At 44.0% G+C, this 19312-nt stretch overlaps 1 protein-coding gene across 1 annotated transcript in view; it reads right to left on the reverse strand.

Annotated features, from left to right (window-relative positions):
• The window catches only part of KYNU (kynureninase), a 1315291-nt gene that overhangs the window by 248961 nt on the left and 1047018 nt on the right, over window positions 1-19312 (reverse strand). The window contains exon 9 of the mRNA XM_069617389.1: window positions 17946-18044. Within this exon, the coding sequence (XP_069473490.1) occupies window positions 17946-18044 (99 nt within the window). The remainder of the gene's footprint in view (window positions 1-17945; window positions 18045-19312) is intronic.

The raw sequence follows: 19312 nt of genomic DNA on the forward strand, positions 1-19312 counted from the left end.
AATTCCAATTTGACGGCCACCGGGTTGATAATGGACTTAATGGTGTAAGGTCCCAAATATCTAGGATTAAAAGTCTGAGTTCCCTTCAGAGGTATATGTTTTGTAGCCAGCTAAACTTGATCCCCAATCTGGTATTGTGGAGTTTCACTTCTATGTTGATCAGCATTTTTCTTGTATTTCTCTTTTGCTTGTTTCAAATGTTCTGTGGCTTCCTTAAAGGTTTGTGTAATAGTAGAGTGCAAATGACTAACTGCGGGCACTTCTAAGTGCTGAGGCGAATCGAGTTCTGAGGTTTGAGGGTGATGTCCATATATGGTATAAAAAGGGCTTTGTCCGGTTCCTGAATGTACAGAGTTATTGTATGCGTACTCGAAAACCCATAAAATATCTTTCCAATTGCTTTCGGTCTGGTGTAGCATGCAGCGTAGGTACTGTTCAAGGGTCTTGTTGGTCCTTTCCGTCTGACCATTGGTCTGGGGATGGTGACTTGTTGATAGCCTCACGTCGATTTGTGCCAGTTGACAACATTTCTTCCAAAAATGCGAGATAAATTGACTACCTCAGTCAGAAACCAATACGGAAGGGAATCCGTGTAATCAAACAATGTTTTTGAGGAACTCCTTGGCCAGAATCGAAGCAGAAGGCAACCCCTTTAAAGGAATAAAGTGGGCCATCTTGGAAAAAAGATCCACAATAACTAGCATGGTGTTAAATCCATTACATGGAGGTAGATCTGTAATAAAGTCAAAAGACAAGGGGCCTCATTACAACTCAGGCGGTAAGGGGTTTACGGCAGCGTTAACAGCGCCGACCCTTACCGCCTGATTACGAGGTCCCCTAATTTACGGTGGCGTAATTAACGCCTTCCCCACTCCCATTATGCCCTATGGGGCAAAAATGGGAATGGGGAAGGGTAAATGGGGATTGGGGACTTACCGCCACGCCTAGGTCGGAATGGGGCGGTAAGTCCGCCAATCACCATGGCGTAAACGTAGTTTACGCCATGGTGGTAAAGTCACGGCCCAGGCGGTAACTTACCGCCTGGGTCGTAATGAGGCCCAAGGTGTGCCATGGTGTAGGTGGAATATCCAAAGGTTGTAAAAGGCCAGCGGGTTTTTTCTTCTGGCTTTTGTTTTGGGCGCAAATGCCACAAGACATCACAAATGACTTGACATTTTTTCGCCAAGTGGGCCACCAGAACTGTCTCTTAATTTTGCGCTTCAGTTTTTGCGATAGCTGGGTGCCCTTCCATCAGGGTGTCATGGTAATTGGAGATGATTAGTTCTTTTATTTCCTTGTGTGGTAGAAATAGTCGTCCTTGATAGTAAGGTAGGTCATTGACGACTGAGTAGTCCGGGCCTTTCTTTACCCAGTCCTGCAGGGTTGCTGGATCGAAGAGTTGTTGGATTTTTGAATTAATATTTTCTAGTGTCTGTAGAGTAGTTATGCCAAGAATTCTTTGCTCGGGAATTATTGGCACCGGTTCCGGGTTTGCATATGCTTCTCCCATCCCTATTCGGGATAAGGCATCTGCTTTGCCATTTTTGCAGCCTGGTCGATAAGTGATCAAGAAATCGAATTCGGCAAAGAACAATGCCCATCGAAGTTGTCGCGATGATTGGGTTTTGGCTGTTTTTAAATACTGCAGGTTCCGGTGATCAGTGATTACGGTAATAGTATGCCTGGCACCAAGAAGATAGTGCCGCCATGCCTTAAATGCGGATTTGATAGCTAATAGCTCTTTATCGGTAACCGCATAGTTTAACTCAGGTGCTGAGAACTTTCTGGATCAAAACGCTACTGGGTGAAGTTGACCGGTTTCAGGATCCTTCTGGGACACGACAGCTCCCATGGCTAAACTGGATGCATCAGTTTCTACTATTATGGAAGCTCAGGGCGTGGATGCTTTAAGACAGGTGCTGATGTGAATTTTGCTTTCAGCTCTTGGAAGGCCTTTTCAGCCTCTTCGGTCCACAAGAAGCGTTTGTTTTTTCGCAAAAGTGCTGTGATGGGGTGTACAACATGGGCGAAGTCCGTAATGAATCTGCGGTAGAAATTAGCAAATCCGAGCATGCTTTGTACCCCTTTGACTGAACTGGGTGATGGCCACTTGAGAATTGCGTCCACCTTTCGAGAGTCCATTCGGTCTCCTTTTGGAGTCAGGATAAATCCAAGAAATTCAACTTCCGTAGCATGAAAAACACATTTTTCCAATTTTGCATATCACTTGTGCTGGCATACTTTCTCAAGGACTGCACGCACGTGTTTAACATGGTCTGATTCTAAGGAGGAGTACACTAGAATATCATCTATGTATACGACGACACAGACGTCAATGAGTTCACGAAGGACATCGTTCATAAAATACTGGAAGGCTGCTGGTGCATTGCAGAACCCGAAGGGCATCACCTGATATTCGAATAATCCGAACTTGGTGCGAAAGGCAGTCTTCCATTCGTCGCCTTTCTTGACACGTACCAGATGATATGCCCCTCGGAGATCTAATTTAGTGTAGATACAAGCATCCTTTACTTGGTCTCGTAATTTGGGGATCAGAGGCAATGGGTATCGTTTTTTTACCGTAAACTGATTTAATGCGCGGTAATCTATGCACGTTCTAAGGTCACCTTCCTTTTTTGGCACAAAGAATAAAGCTGAGGATGCAGGAGACTTGGAAGGACGAATAAAGCCATTAGCAAGGTATTGGTCCAAGTATTGCCGTAGGTGACGATTTTCAGGTTCCGTGAGGGCGTAGATTCTACTGCATGGGGGTTGTGCACCGGGTAGGAGGTCGATTTGACAATCGTATGATCTGTGAGGAGGTAATGTATTGGCCTGTTCTTTTTGAAAAACATCCTGAAATTCTTGGTATTCCTGAGGTAACTGCACGATTGGGTTAACGACTGTAGCCAGGCCTTTGTTCAAAGTTTTCTCCGGGTAACAGGTTTGTGCACAATGCGGGCAGGTTATTCTCTTCTCTCACCAATCTATACAAGGATTATGTGTTTCCAACCATGGCATCCCCAGTATTATCTGGAACTGTGGGGCTTTGATTAGATCAAACACAATAGTCTCTCGATGCCTATCTTGACTCAACAGTGTCATCTCTGTAGTGGAATGAGTTACAGGCCCCGAGGCAATCTCAGTTCCATCAACTGTGGTGATGACATCCGAAGTGGTCTTTTTGCAAAGAGGTAGATTCATCCTTGACACCAATTCGTGGTCCATATAGTTTCCTACGGCCCCGCTATCTATGTATGCCCTTACTGCGTTCATACGTGATGGCTGCCTGGGATCAAGTAGGACCATTGGGATGATCAGATGCGAGGTCTGAGTGTCCTTCTTTAAGCTCGGCAAGCAGACCTCTACGCTTGTCGGGCGTGGTCGTTTCCCGAATCAGGCTCTATATGGCTTTTATCAGCAACTTCTACCATCATCTTGGGTGGTTTTGTAGGGCAATCCCGTAGAAAATGTCCTGAGGTTCCACAGTACACACACAACTGCATCTGTCGTCTTCTTTCTCTTTCCTTTTGAGTTAAGGGTCCTTTAACCCCCCCCGATCTGCATAGGTTCAGATGCATCTGTTCCTTTGGGGGCAACGTTGGGTATAACCAATACCCGGTTCTCGAACTTAGCTCGATCAGTCTTTCGGTTCTGAAGTCGGTGGTCTAGCTGGACCACTAAGTCTATAAATTCTGTGCAATCTTGAGGTGGGTTCACAACTTGAGCTAAGACATCTTTGAGTTCTCCCCGAAGTCCACGATGAAACAATGTAATTCGTTTTTCCTCCGGCCACCCAGTTTCCACCACCAACCTATTGAAGGTTGCAATATAGGTTAGCAGATCCTGGTTACCTTGTCGTAAGGATAAAAGTTTGTTGTCCAGGGCTTGACCCTGTGAGTGTCTGGCAAATGGTTTTTCCATGCTCCTTTCAAAACCCTGAAAATCCCGGAGAAGAGGATCATCCTGGTTGAATAATGGAATGGACCAATCCGCTGCGCTGCCACTAAGATATGACACTTGCACTTGCACTTGCACTGGATTGCTTGATGAAACGGGGGTTGGGTTTCCCCCATATCCAGGTAGGGGCGTTTGCCCAGCTTGGTTTTGCAGTAGTTGCCTAGCCAGATCATCCGTGCGCTCCTTTGAGACAATCAGTTCTCTCCTGAGGGCATTAGTCTCTTGGCGAGCGGCATGTACTTCTGCCCTAGGTTCCCCCAATAATTGGGCCAGTTGGCTGGTTTCAGAGGTTTCCATATCACCGGGTGGGTATTTGTAGAGAGGTTTCGCGTTCTGTTACGCTCACCTGGACCCCACAGGGGTGTCGATCGAACCCGGACAGCTGCGGTCTCCATCAACGTGATGCGTAGTGCAGAGATGACTGTCTGGACTGGCCCGCCTAGTCTTGTCTGCTGGACCCGAAGTAGTATTTTCCTACAAGTGGAGACAAGGATTAACCACCTGTGGGTTTTAGTGATGGCCTCCCAACTGTTCTCGCTCTCCCCCACTAATCACCTCCGATATCCCCTTTATAACCTCACCTTATGTTCGTAAAAGATTAGCTCTCCCTCCTGCATGTCTTGCAGGGGTGCGTAGATACCAGTTACTTCACTGGTTTGAAGGCTTTGGGAGAGTTCCGGTAAGTATTGACTCTGAAGTCCCTGACAGGATTGGTAAGTATCAAGTTCAAAGAGTTCAATTTGCCCGATGTTCACTCTTGTCCCCTTCCTTCCTTAAGTTGCAACTGAGTTTGTGAGAAGAAGTTCTCGTAGCTGCTGCTGGCGTTCAGGTAAGAGTCTGGGTTACCCAACGCTGTCTGGTAACTATTGCATGCGTTAACGTGTTGTTTTTCTCCCTCTTTTACAGATGCGGCATATGAAAATGTGAAGAGTTATGGAATAATGATCAGATGCGAGGTCTGAGTGTCCCAGGCTGATTTCTATGATGAGCCTGGCACCTAAGGTGCCAGGACTGAACCCAAACAGCCCCTAGCCGGGGATGCTGAGGTTTAAACAAATGTCTGGATGCCTGGATAAGTCTATGGTGGTAAGAGGTTGTATTTGTTGATTCCCTTGGCTCACCTTGTTTTTTCTTGTGTCCCCTAGGTGCCGGATTACGGCGAAGAAATTATGGAGACAGTGCCAGATCGAAAGATGCTGTGCTGGAGCTGGTGAATCGATGCGTGCAGGCCTTATGTACTTTCCAGGTCCGGAGAGGAAATGGTTTCGGAATTAGGTGAGGAATTTGAAATAAGTTTGTTTTCTAACCTTGTCCTTTTCTTCTTCTTTATTCTAGGAGCTCCGGATTCGAGGCGGGCGTGGCAGAAGACTGGATGCTGGCTGCAGGCACACGGGCGTGGCAGAAGACTGGATGCTGGCTGTAGGCACGGTGAGCGTCACGCTGCTGGATGCAGAATAACACGAAGCATGTGCTGCTGTTCAGGTGTGGTTTAAATAGCCTCCAAAGTAGTTCCAGGTAAGAAGTTCCCTAGAGCCACGCCCGAGTAAAAAATAGTCCCTGTAACAAAATGGTCCCATCCAGGCCTCATGTACGCTTGGACTCTTTTGCAGTATGGTCTGCATCAGGTAAGTAAAGTCTATGATGAGCCGGGGCTGCTGAGGTTTAAACAAATGTCTGGATGCCTGCTCCCGGAGCTGAGGGCCTTGGTCCTGATGCCCGGGGGTAGGCATCATGACATATCTACGAGGTTACTTGGGTGATGGCAGGGACTCATGGGTACAATCTTTATGGTTGGCAGCATTTACCTACAACAACATTTACCATACGTCCTTGGGGATGACTCCTAATGAATGTCTGTATGGTCATGTTCAGAATATGATACCGGAACATCTGCCAGAAATGGAAAGTATGCCAGCGTTGCAGGAGCGTAAACAGATGCTTCTTGGGATTCGGCAGAAGGCACGAGAAAATCTGCAGCGAGCCAAGGGGCAGTACAAAAGACAAGCTGATAAGCAGCAGCAAGAAGGTCCGATATATAAGGTGGGGGACACAGTTTGGTTGTCTACACGGAATCTGTCGTTGATTGTGGCACGAAAATGTACACCTCGATTTATTGTGCCCTTGAAATTAGTAAATGCATCTCTACTACTGCCATGAAACTGTGTTTACCTAAATCTTTACCTATACATCTGATGTTCGATGTATCTTTACTTAAACCCGCAGCTCCGGGTATGATTACGAAGCGGCCTCCAGCGATCATGAAGGAAGGGCAAGAAGAATATGAAGTACAACGCATACTGGATGCGAAGAAAAGAAATCATCAATTATGGTATTTAATCCAATGGAAGGGGTATGGGCCGGAGGATTGTTCATGGGAGCCGGCAAATGCAGCACATGCTCAAAGGTTGGTCACACAGTTTCATCAACAACATCCAGATAAATCAAGGCCTGGAAAGGGCCCTGGAAGAGGAGGTAATGTTAGGAATCAGGGTTGGAGGAGGTGGGAGTGTTAGAACTGATATAATATTGTTTCGTCCTCATCGTATATGTTGGCCTATGCCCAGTCGCTTTGCGAGGAAACCCGTATTACAAGGTCATGACCCCAAGTGAATCGAGCCTCCATTTTAGGCTAGAACCGCCATTTTGGGGTTTTGTACAAAGTCACCCTGTAGTCTAAAATGGCAATCTCGTGTGCTCTTGTTCTTGCCTTAACCTCTTCAACCTCTGTAGGAGGGTTAATGTCCAACCTGCCTTCAGGCTACATGTTAGGATCATGTAGACCTTGTCCTTTGTTGACCTCGGGAGCAGGGGATTACTGAATCAGCAATGTTAAACTACAAGCATAAAAGAACAGTAATGCTATCCAAATACGATATGCAAAACATTTGTTTTATCTGTATTAAAATGATACGTAAAGAGTGTAACGTTAAATTAAAGAATAATGGAGTGTGTTAGTAAATGTATTCAAAAGTAAACCGCATGCACGAGATATGTAAATTAGGAAAGTGAACCTGGCGCGACCCTAGCCCAATGTATTATTAACTTGTAAAGAGGCTGGACATCATTATAACAAACTGTATAAATACGCTGATGTCCAGCTAGGAAATTCTGCTCACTGCTCACATTGAACCCTGCTGGTGGTCTCTGTGATGTATTGACGGCCAAATAGCTATTTGTGTACTTTGTTGACTACTGTTCAGTTTTGTAATAAAGATTCTGGGAATCTTTACAAGTCTGTGTCGGTGTATTTTCCTTTGCTTGGTGTAACAGCCGTAATATTGTATTTTTTATGATTCCACAGATGGCGCCCGAATAGGGACCCTCAAGATTGACCTCGTCTCGCTGAAGGCTGGCTCGGCTATCGGACCGGGATCGGACGGTGCTAACAGAAATGGCCACTCTAGACGAGAAGCTAATTCCTCGATGAAACTGCACGATCCGATCCCTGAAAGGTGAGCTGTAGCCCGAGACGACGTCTTGACGAGGGTCCATACATTCGAGGTGGGTAAATTTGCTGAAAATCACCAGACACATGGGTCCTTAGCATTGTCCTTAGTAACCCGATCGGGCCTCCCAGTCCTTTGGTCAGGTGAATCTTGTCCCAATTCTTAATCTAACCCTGACAATTTGAATTTGGAGCATTGTACTGGCGAGCACAATTATTTAACCAGGTAACACCAGAACTTTGATATGCCTGGGATAGTCTGCCTGCTTTAAGCGACAGAAAATCTTTGGAAGATAGCCGTCCCGCACCACAGGAGGGGTCGCCGGCATGTACTATGTACTGTAAGAAAGGCTTTGGTAGTATAGCATTTAATGACATTTGGCACAGACAGACCAGACATAATTCTAATCTTCGGTGGCCAACCAATGGTAGTTTTGAAATCCCTCGTATAGAATATTTAGTGTCTGTATTAGTAAAGAAAAAGGCTAGACCTGCAGCATTTGACGTGTTACATAGTTGGAAAACAGAAGCTTTGCAGCAACAGAAGAGTAGAGAAAAAAATATGCGTAGGCATATGACAAGTGTCGAAAAGGCACGGTTATATGACCAAAATAAACAATTGGAGTCAGTCAGGAACACGGATAGGGCGTTTCAATTAGGCATTCAGAAAATCTACCCTTCAAAAGATTTTCATACGTCAGACGAATTGATTAATAAACTTTTGCATGAACGAAGGCCCGATGCCTCCGTGCCACCTCCGTACGTCCCTCCTCCTGGCGCTTTGCCCCTTCCTGTTGTTGTTCCCCCTCCTACAGTTCCTCCTGTCCTCCCTGCTGTTCTTCCTGTTGTTCTTCCAGCCGTCACTCCTTTGCCTGCCCTCTTGCTTCCACCTGTTGATATTCAGAATGTGCCTACTCTTCTTCTTCCAAGTGATTCTGCATCGCTTGTAGTAGACCAGGAAGCGAGACCAAGGGTTGTGACTCGTAATACTGTGCCCCCAGAAAAAAAGAATGAATTGATTGCTTGGGCTAAACATTGTATGGAGAAGGGTGAGCAAGCTGATGTTTTTTCCACACTCGAAAATTTAAAAGGTATTCCTGAGAAAAATGTTTTTATTGAAGGATTAGGGACTCATTTGAGTATAATGTGGAATAGATTGAACAATGAAGATTTCCCACAGGGGTTACGGGATTTGAACGCCTTATCGTTGTCCAGAGATACTGTGGAGAAGGTATATGAGCATGTTGAGAGGATTTTTGAGTATAGGAAGGAGTTGGAAGGGTTGCAGAATGAGGAAGCAGATGATGGTAATTTAGGTATTATGTGCTTACAGAAACGGTTTTCTCCTCGCTTTGAATTAAAGGGCGAGGAAGCGCGAATTTGTATGAAGGATGCGATAAGATCGATTTTGAATATGTCGATAACTCCAGATGAAGTATATGACACATATAGTCAGTATACGTTAGAAATGCAAAAGAAAGTGATACAGGTGATGGTAGAGTACCTGCAGAATGAGTGTGTAAAAAGAAAGATTTGTTGTCCCGCAGAATTGTTGAGGATTTATAAGAGAGCTTTTTCGATTGATACTTCTTCGACTGCCCTAGCGCTTGATTTGGCTCTGTTGCTTAGTAATCGTTCGGAGCTGCCTACTTCTCAGTTGCCTATGAGAAAGGTCCCAGCGACATTTGTCCCAAAAGTTGAGATTGCGGCTGATGCTGCACGAGGTACAGTCGCCGGAGAGATTCCTGCACACTACGTATCACAGTTTGTTCACGTCCCGTTTTCAAGACAGGAAGTGAACACCATAAAGCAATCTATTCCTGATATAAGAGAGAATCCGACCGGATTCTATAAAGAAATAGAGTCGGTCTTACAGTCGTCGGTATTCACCTTAAGTGGTATTGACCTATTATTTCCCGTACTCCTACCAGTAGATTTGTGGAAACAGATTAGGACTATAGATGACATACCTGGGTTGGGAGATACATGGATAGCATGGTTAGGCTAGATAGAGAAAGACCAGCTGGCGAACGACCATCTCAAGTGATATTAACCTTGCCTGATAGAATTATTGTAAAATTGAAAACTATGGTTCTTGAAAAAAGAATCATTTGGGACAAGCTTACGGCCTGTGTCCAAGGAAAGTCTGAGGGTGCTACTGATTTCTTCAATCGGTTCGAGCAGGTATTCTCAGATTTCAGTGGACAAGACTTAGGCACAGAGTCAGGGAAAAGGCTGTTAGTCGACAAATTTGTACGAGGATTGCTGCCTGACATCCAGTTACAGATTATGTCTTCTGAAAGCGCTTGGCAGGCGAAGCCTCAATCAGAAGTACTGCATATGGCTCAGTACTATGAAAATCGTGTAAATACTGAAAAGGAAAAACTTGAGAAAAAAAGGGTGACCTGAAAACGAAAGTATTATTACAACAGATTGTTAGAAGCCCTAGAGGGGGTAATCAATTTAGAGGTCAGTACATTCCACAGGGAAGTGCGCCCTTGGCTCCGGTAATCATTAACCAGTGTGCCTATTGCCGGCAGGAAGGCCACTGGCGCGCACAATGTCCGACCTTGCAGCAAAGGTCATTTGGGAACATGGGTAGACGATCCAGAGGTCGCCCAAGTGCAGGGGGCCCTGGTAGAGGTCAGTTTGTACCAGAATCACAGCAACCTCCTTCACAAGATAAGCAGGTTTCGAATGTGGATAATAGAAACATTTTTGATCACCCTTCTGTCGCGTACCTCTCTGAAGAGCTTCCTTTTGATAATATTCTGTTTCGCTAGGATTGCCCGAAGCAGGATTTGGAACCTACGCCTATTCCCGTTCATCAGAAAGCCCCTATGTTGAGATGGCAGTGGGAAATAGGAAGCATCTATTTTTAGTAGATACGGGAGCACAGAAATGTTCCATTGATCATTCGCGGGTTCCAAATATTCCCCTGTCAGGGCAGTCCAACGTTTCCGTAGGGTTTTCAGGCACACCTGTAGTTTGTCCGGTCTCTTTGCCGGTACCGATAACACTGGCTCTCTTCACGGAACAGTGTCCATTTCTACTTACCACAAACTGTGGGGAGAACTTGCTGGGGCTAAATGTGTTGAAGGCATTGCATGCAGTAATACATTGTTCTCCGGACGGAGTTCGGTTAACAATTTCACCTCAGCAATCACTCGCCTCTCAGTTTTTGACTCGACCTTTACCGCCAGAATTCACTAATGTCCCAGAATGCTTATGGGCAATTGATGATAATGATGTGGGCATTCTTCAAATTGAACCTGTTAAAAACATTTTGAAACATGGAGTAAAATTGCCTCGCATCCCGCAATATAAGATCTCAGTTGAAAGCGAACAGACTTTGATATGTATAGTTTCTGATTTTGTACATCGTGGAGTAATTGAGGAGATTACGGGTAGCATATGTAACAGCCCCATTTTGCCAGTATACAAAAAAGGTGATAATGCGATTCCCTTTTGTTTTATAATTGATTTACGTGCTATTAACAAAATTGTGGCTCCTCAATTTCCTATTGTACCTGATGTTACAGCGATACAAACCATGATTCCGGCTTCTGCCACTCATTTTACCGTAGTTGATCTTAAAAATGCGTTTTTCAGTATTCCCATACCCAAGGATAGCAGGTATTTGTTTGCGTTTACCCTAGGTGGACGCTTGTTTACATTCACTCGTGCACCACAAGGGTACACTGAGAGTCCAAGTATTTATAGTAGGGCATTGAAAGAGCAGCTTGATACTCTCGAGTTGCCTACTACTTGCACATTACTACAGTATGTAGATGACCTCCTCTTGGCTGCTGATTCTGAGAGCGCCTGTAAAGAAGGCACCGTGTTGTTGCTTTGTCATCTAGCAAAACATGGCCACAAAGCTTCACTTAAAAAATTCCAATATTGTTGTCAGGAGGTCGCCTATTTAGGCTACCTCCTGTCAAAGTAGGGAAGACGGTTGACACGTGAACGAATAAAGACTATATCTGGCATGTCTGTCCCAAACACGCAAAAGGAAGTTAGAGCCCTGATAGGTATGGCTTCTTATTGTAGATTGTGGTTCCCTAACTTTTCGTTAACGATTAAAAATGCTGGCTTTGACAAAGAAGGGCATTTCTTTGCCATTGCCATGGACTTTGGAACACCAGACAGCATTTGATTTGCTCAAATCCACGCTGTGTTCAGCGCCGGTTTTAGGAACTCCGAATTATGACAAGGCCTTTGTATTGTTTGTGCATGAATGTGATGGATGTGCTTTGGCTGTATTAACGCAGGAGCATGGAGGGAAGAATAGGCTGTGCGGTTATTCTTCCTCTGCCCTTGATCCTGTGGCATGCACTTTGCCAAGATGTTTGCGCGCTGTTGCTGCTGCGTCTGTAAAACAGAGTGAGGGAATGGTCCTGGGTCATGCGTTAACCCTAATGGTACCTCACTCTGTAGATATTGTATTGAATAGAACTCAAACGCAACACCTCACTTCTGCACGATTGACAAGATATGAACTAATCTTGCCCCCCACATTCAAATTCAGAGGTGTTGTGTATTAAATCCGGCTGAACTTTTACCTGTTTCGCAAGATATTGTTGATGGTGACGATACATCACACGATTGCCCTTATATGACAGAACAGGAGACTAAAGGCAGAATCGATCTGAAAGACATGCCTTTGAATAGCCCACAAGGAGAGCTATTTTGTGATGGCTCTTGTTTTAAACTTCCAGACGGTACATCCACGGCTGCTTAAGCTGTCACTACTTTAAGCATGATTGTGGAAACTAAAAGAATTATGCATAATTCCACGCAGGCCGCAGAAATTATAGCGTTAACTCGAGCTTGTGAACTTTCTGAAGGGCTTACAGTAAATATATATACTCTCACACTCCCTGATCAGTTAGCTATCATAAAATGTTCAGCACATCAAAAGGTTACAGATGATGTAGGAAAAGGGAATGCTTTCGCTGATCATATAGCTAAACAAACTGCCACTGATTTCAGTTCAGAAATGTATGCTGTAAAAGAAATTATAAACATTTGCACTTTGGGTGAAAGTATCGATGCTGTAAAAGATATTCAAGCAGATGCTACCATAGAGGAAACTAAGAGATGGATCAAGGGTGCAGGAAGATTGGATGACGATGGGTGTTGGGTAGACAATATTGAAGGAAAATGGTTACTCCCTGACTCCTACATTACAATGATGGTTATTATGGCTCATGGTCCGACACATGTTTGTGCGGGTAAATTGACTAAAATGCTGCACAGTGAATGGGCCAATGATAAGATTTTCAAAACTGCGGAGCGTTTTGTCCAAAGCTGCGTGGTCTTTTTGCAGCACAATGTAGGAAAAGGTACCTCGACTCCTAGAGGAAGTTTCGCTCCACCCTCTGTCCCGTTTGAGGTTATTCACTTTGAGTTTATTGAAATGGAACGTTGTAACAATCTTAAATATGTGTTGGTTGTCATTTGTGCCTTTAGTAAGTGGGTTGAGACTTTCCCGGTTAGAGATGCAACGGCCATAACCACCTCAAAAACTCTGTTGAAAGAGTTTTTTCCGAGGATCAGGCTGCCGAGAGTCATCTGGTCAGATAAAGGGCCACACTTCATCGCTACTGTAATCCTACAAATTTGCAAAGGATTACAGATTGACAAACGGTTCCATTCAGCCAGACATGCCAAAGTGCCGGATTAGTGGAAAGGCATAACGGCATTATAAACAACAAACTCGCTAAGACGTGTGCTGGCACCAAGCTAAAGTGGCCGGACGCCTTACCGATCGTGTTACTGTTGATAAGAACAACCCCTTAAACTAAGACTGGGCTCTCTCCCTTTGAGGTGGTAATGGGGAGACCTGCTAATATTTGGGGTTTGCCAAAAAGCTGTTCACTACGGGACATAGAAAATGTGCTTCTTTCAGATTACTGTAACCAGTTGACTAAAAATCTGTTTTCAATTTATCACCAGGTGCGAGAGGCATTACCTGTACGCTACGAGGGTCCCGGTCACAGTCTAAGACCGGAGGACTGGATCCTCACGAAGGTTTTTGAGAGGTCGTCTTGCCTTGCACCTCGTTGGCGGGATCCCTACCAAGTCCTGCTAGACATTCAGACTGCTGTGCGGGTAGCGGGTCGTAAGAACTGGATCCATGCGACGCGCACCAAACGGATCCCACAGCCCATCCCATACGATACAGAAGATACAGAATCTCTTCCCACTGCTGTAACTAGCGTGCCTGAAACAGCAACAACCAACAAGGGAGAATCGGACACCGCTTCAGAATCCGCAAGGCCGGACAAAACAGCCATCTTGTCTCTGCACTCCCCAACAGTGGAACTTCCGGATCAATCCTTTTCTGATCCCATTTCCGTTCATTCGCCACTTCCAGGAGGAAGTGAGGACACTTTGTCCTCACCAGAAACTGCAAAATATAATTTGCGTCCAAGGAAGTAAACATACAGCATGGTCTGACTGTGCGATTGAGAAAATCATTTGATGACTTGCCTTTTGGCCCGACTGTACGGGAGGATTCTGTTGGCTAAGGGTTGTGGGAAAGATATTAAGAAGACGCGCGACTGGGGTCACCAGCAAACGAACAATTGGTGTTTTTTCGGTTGAAGACTACAATGCCTGCACCCGCTACCGCTCGTACCAAACTTTTAGATAAACATGTGACTAGCAGAGACAATGATCAAGCATGTAAGAGGACCCCCAAAGTGTATTGTTGCCTTTTTGTGATAATTACTGGATTTTTAGTAACTGTTGGTTTTGGGTTATGGTATCTGGAGGAAGCATATCCGTTAGAGGACATTTTACCTATTGAAAATGTATCTGGTAACCCCACCCCTTCCGTGCAATTGTATACATTGTCGCCTAGAGATTCTTTGCATAGACGGAACTATCAGAATAATACCCTTTTGTTAATCATGAATGCCACTCATGCAATTTTTAATAAGACCAATTGTTGGATCTGTTCGCATTTACTGCAACATGGGAATAAGGGGCTAGGTTGGTATATTCATCCTTTACCTTTGACAACTGCCTGTTACGCTTCTCTTAGAGCACTATTTTTTGGCCGATGGAATGACAGCATCTCAGGGAACTTTGATGGTACAAATTTAAATAGCTTTGAAAATAATGTTTTGATGCCCCTGGGATGCTCTCTTTTTGCAAATAGAAGTAAGCCAAATGTTGCTTCTGTTAGGCCCTCTGATAGATTGTCTCTTCCTGTTCAGTCTTTAATCTCTTTCAAAATGGCTCCTATAGGCAATAAGGATGCCACGCCTCCATCTTATTCTGTTAATCATAGCCCCGATTCAGTATCCTTCTGCATACAGAGGAATGGAACACGGTCAATGGGTAATTTTAGAAAGTGCGCCAACGTTGCGAATTTGACTAGTGAAAACAGACCTCTGTACGTAGGCGAACCTGTCTATTTTGTTTGTGGTAATGTGGCATTTCCATGGTTGCCCAGGGACTGGCAAGGAACCTGCTATTTAGGGATTCTACTACCTGGGGCATTTATTGCTAGTACTGCAGATGTTTCGAAAACTCGTCCACAACGAGGTGTGAAAGGAGATACTCCAGCACAAACTCTAGGAGATATCATGAAATCCTTTGTGCCATTTTTTGGTCAAATTACGAATTCAGAATATATCAGGGGACTAGCGAGTGTATTGGAGAGAACCATCAATCGGACCACTGACATACTCTACAATATGACGTTAGAACAGAAAGCGATAAGATTAGTGGCTCTTCAGAACCGGATGGCATTAGATGTCATTCTGGCCGAGCGAGGAGGAGTATGTAAATTAGTGGGGTCCGCTTGCTGCGTTTACACACCAGACTCCTCTCCGACGATCTTTAGGGCTATCCAAAATCTACATGTTCTTAGTTCAGAAGTAAATGTTCCTGAGGGAAACTGGGAACTTAGTACATGGTTTTGGGACCTCCTACGGTCATGGGGATGGAAGTTGTTTTCGGCCCTGCTGATTATCTTGGGAAGTTTTCTGTTTCCTTGCTGTTGTATACAGTGTCTCCCTGGTATATGCTCAGTATTAGGGGGATGTTGCACGCAAGCAACAAGTGTACTAGGGCATAAAATATACGCCCCAGAGAAGATTTCCAAAGAGTATGTGTTAAAAGAAACTCTGGTGTCAGATCTAATGGCAATAGATATGTCAGACAATGATTCGGGATGAATAGATGTTGAAATGTGGAGTTAGTCGCAAAGTGATTGAAGGTAGTTTAGCGCTTGGCATAGGCCAAAAGGAGGGTTTGTTAGAACTGATATAATATTGTTTCGTCCTCATCGTATATGTTGGCCTATGCCCAGTCGCTTCGCGAGGAAATCCGTATGACAAGGTCATGACCCCAAGTGAATCGAGCCTTCATTTTAGGTTAGAACCGCCATTTTGGGGTTTTGTTCAAAGTCACCCTGTAGTCTAAAATGGCCGTCTCGTGTGCTCTTGTTCTTGCCTTAACCTATTCAACCTCTGTAGGAGGTTTAATGTCCAACCTGCCTTCAGGCTACATGTTAGGATCATGTAGACCTTGTCCTTTGTTGACCTTGGGAGAAGGGGATTACTTGAATCAGCAATGTTAAACTACAAGCATACAAGAACATCCAATGCTATCCAAATACGATATGCAAAACATTTGTTTGATCTGTATTAAAACGATACGTAAAGAGTGTAACGTTAAATTAAAGAATAATAGAGACTGTTAGTAAATGTATTCAAAAGTAAACCGCATGCACGAGATATGTAAATCAGGAAAGTGAACCTGGCGCGACCCTAGCCCAATGTATTATTAACTTGTAAAGAGGCTGGACATCATTATAACAAACTGTATAAATACGCCAATGTCAAGCTAGGAAATTCTGCTCACTGCTCACATTGAACCCTGCTGGTGGTCTCTGTGATGTATTGACGGCCAAAGAGCTATTTTTGTACTTTGTTGACTACTGTTCAGTTTTGTAATAAAGATTCTGGGAATATTTACAGGCCTGTGTCGGTGTATTTTCCTTTGCTTGGTGTAACAGTCGTAATATTGTATTTTTTATGATTCCACAGGAGAAGGTGCAAGGGCTCAGGAAACGGCCTATGAGACAATAAAACTACATTACCCAGCAGCCCTGGGAACTTTTGGTAGTTCTGGCCGTGTGCGCGTGTGGCCAGCTGTTAGTAATTAGGACAGCTTATCAGGGGCCAATGGCGCAAGGCAGGTGTGGCTTATTTTGTTTATGGGGCGAAGCCATGCCGGAGCATTAGGAGAGCGTCGGCTTGGAGGACTGCAGCGACGGACAAAACATACGGAGGTCAGGGCTGGGTCCTGTAAAAGTCTTGGTGCAGCTGACAAGGGAAAATGCGAGCTGCAGCTACGGGCGATGAAAGATTACATCCGGGAAGGCTTGTGAGCTTCCCGGATGCAAGTTAAGTGTTTTTCCTTCTATGCTATTTGAACTCCTCAACTGCAATGCTAGTGCTATTTTGTGGTTACGCTGATGTCACCAGAGGATATGGAAGTTCTGGCGCACGCTGTATTTCATGAGGCGCATGTTGCTTAGTTAGCGGAAATGTACTGTTACGGAACAAACGCCTGGAGTGTAGGGGCGTCTGCATGAGGCACTCTGGTGGGGCGCATTGTCCTACGCAAAACACAGTGAAGTAACTGTGGATGGCAGAGTGAGGCAATTAACGACAGTCCAAAAGGGCTAGGGTTAAACTTAGTTCATGTTACATGTTCCCTGCCTGTGCTATGACTTTAAACTTGTTTCTATGACATGTGTGCAAACGCTTGCCCATTAGGGCATGTGTAATGTTTTCTCATGTTAGGGAGCATATCCCTTATGTATGTTTCATCTCGATTGCTTCTATGTAGTTCAGTCCATGGTCTGTTCATGAGTGCCTGTTTCAAGGGGTACTAGAATCATTCCAGCGCTTCCATATCTGTACTAAGTGGATTCTGGTTGTGCTGGAAGTAGGACTATGATATATGTTACTGTGTCAAGATTTTAGACAGTGTAGGTTTTTTTTCCTGTTACTTCCCCAATCCTATCCACATTATGCATTTCCCTAACCCTCTATCCAGTATTCCTATTACCCCCTCCCCGTCCACAACCTCTCCCTAATCCTCTTCCCCCCATTGGCTGCCACGTGGTATCCTGTTGGTATGTATCAGGGATCTGTGCCAACCACGGGTGGAGGGTCGACTTCATTCGGCATCTGTGGTTGGGGGGAGAGTGTCAACACTTCTCAACCCCATTAGTGTGTATAAGACTATGACATAGGGTAACACAAACATGAGCCAGTGAGCTCATACTTCCCAAGGACCTAGAATATGCAGATGCAATTGCTAACAAATTTGATGCGCTAGTATTGTAGAATTAACTGCATTAACCTCTTTTGATTAATTTGTTTGCACTTTTCCATGTTTTGTTATTTTGTACTCATGAAACACATTGTTGGTACTTTTGTACGACATCATGAATATTTTTTAAAAAGAAACAACTGATAATATTTAACATTAGGTAAATAGAACTGACCTTATATGAACACCAAGAGGCAAAATCCACACCCCAGTCATGTAGATACAGTTCTACATTTCCAACCGCATGTGCCAGGTCAAAACCAACAAAGCATCCCTAGAAATGAATACAAAAGTAGATCTGTCTATTATATACTGTAACACATGTTTCTTTATAACATTTAATGGTTTCTTCTAAGTCAATCTGTAGTTGCATATCATTATTTATGACAATTATATTTTCTATATGTGACCAAAGCACATGTAACCAACACTAAACTGCGATTGGAAATGCATGCATATCTAGTAAAATATGCATTGTCATATTGCATACATGTCACAGTTGATAGCGCCGGTGAACAGTTTGTCAATTTTCTAGCAAAACATTGGCCCTCATTCCAAGTTTGGTGGTAGTCATGGCGCTATTTGCGTGAAAATTGAAGGTGGTTTTAAGCCCGTTACACTTGCAGTTTTTGTGGGATCATCATTTTCTCTTTGCTCACGAAAGAAAAAATTCAATCTTAGTACTCTGAAAAAATTTCTTAGCTCAATTTCTGTTTGGAAATTGCTTCTTTCATTGGTACGTAAGTCAGACCATTTGTAAGTACTCTTTCTTTGACATCTGTAAGGGAGTATTTAGTTAGATTGAAAATTGGAGCTACCAAGCCTCTTCCTGTCTGTTGTTTCATTGATGCGTGCGTACCCCATTTGTCCCTTGGGTTCTTGGTCTCCTGGTTCTGCCTCTTCATCCCCATCATCTGTGAAAAAACAGTTTTAACGGTGCACTGTGTGCATTCAAGGTCGAAGGGTGATCATCTCTACATTGTTTTGAGTCACTTCCGCTGGTGGTGTTTGAAGTATCTGACAAGGTTACACATTATTTCCTTGGACCTCCTCGTCCTTGAGGGCATTTTTGTCCATACCCTTTTTTCTGATCTTGATAAAAATCTGTTGTTAGGTAAGGATATGTATGTTCTTCTTTGTATGTCTCTTTATCTTTTTTGAGTTTCCAAATCTTGTTATCAAGGGTGAATTGCCTGTATTTCTGTGTCTCTTTTCTAGTAATAGTTTCACATCTTTTGTCACAAGATCCTCTGTTAGCTTTTTATCCAGGACATCCAATTCTTTATATTTTCCCTCTTAGATGTTGTAGGTGGACTTGTTACATTCTTACTAAGTATTATGTAACTAATGAAAGTGTTCTAGAATTAGAATACTGGAGAAGGAGGAAGTCTGTGATTTCTGTTGTTTGAGTATGTTATTACCCTTATTATGTCACAGATCCCTCGAAAAATAAAAATTAAAGGTTTGACCTACTATATACACACTTTCTCAAAGCTCTTCAGGATTTCAAGAGAATGGGCCTCATTATAAGCAGGACAGTCC

This window comes from Ambystoma mexicanum, chromosome 9 (assembly GCF_040938575.1).
Source record: "Ambystoma mexicanum isolate Mex_15411 chromosome 9, UKY_AmexF1_1, whole genome shotgun sequence".
Classification (NCBI taxonomy): domain Eukaryota; kingdom Metazoa; phylum Chordata; class Amphibia; order Caudata; family Ambystomatidae; genus Ambystoma; species Ambystoma mexicanum.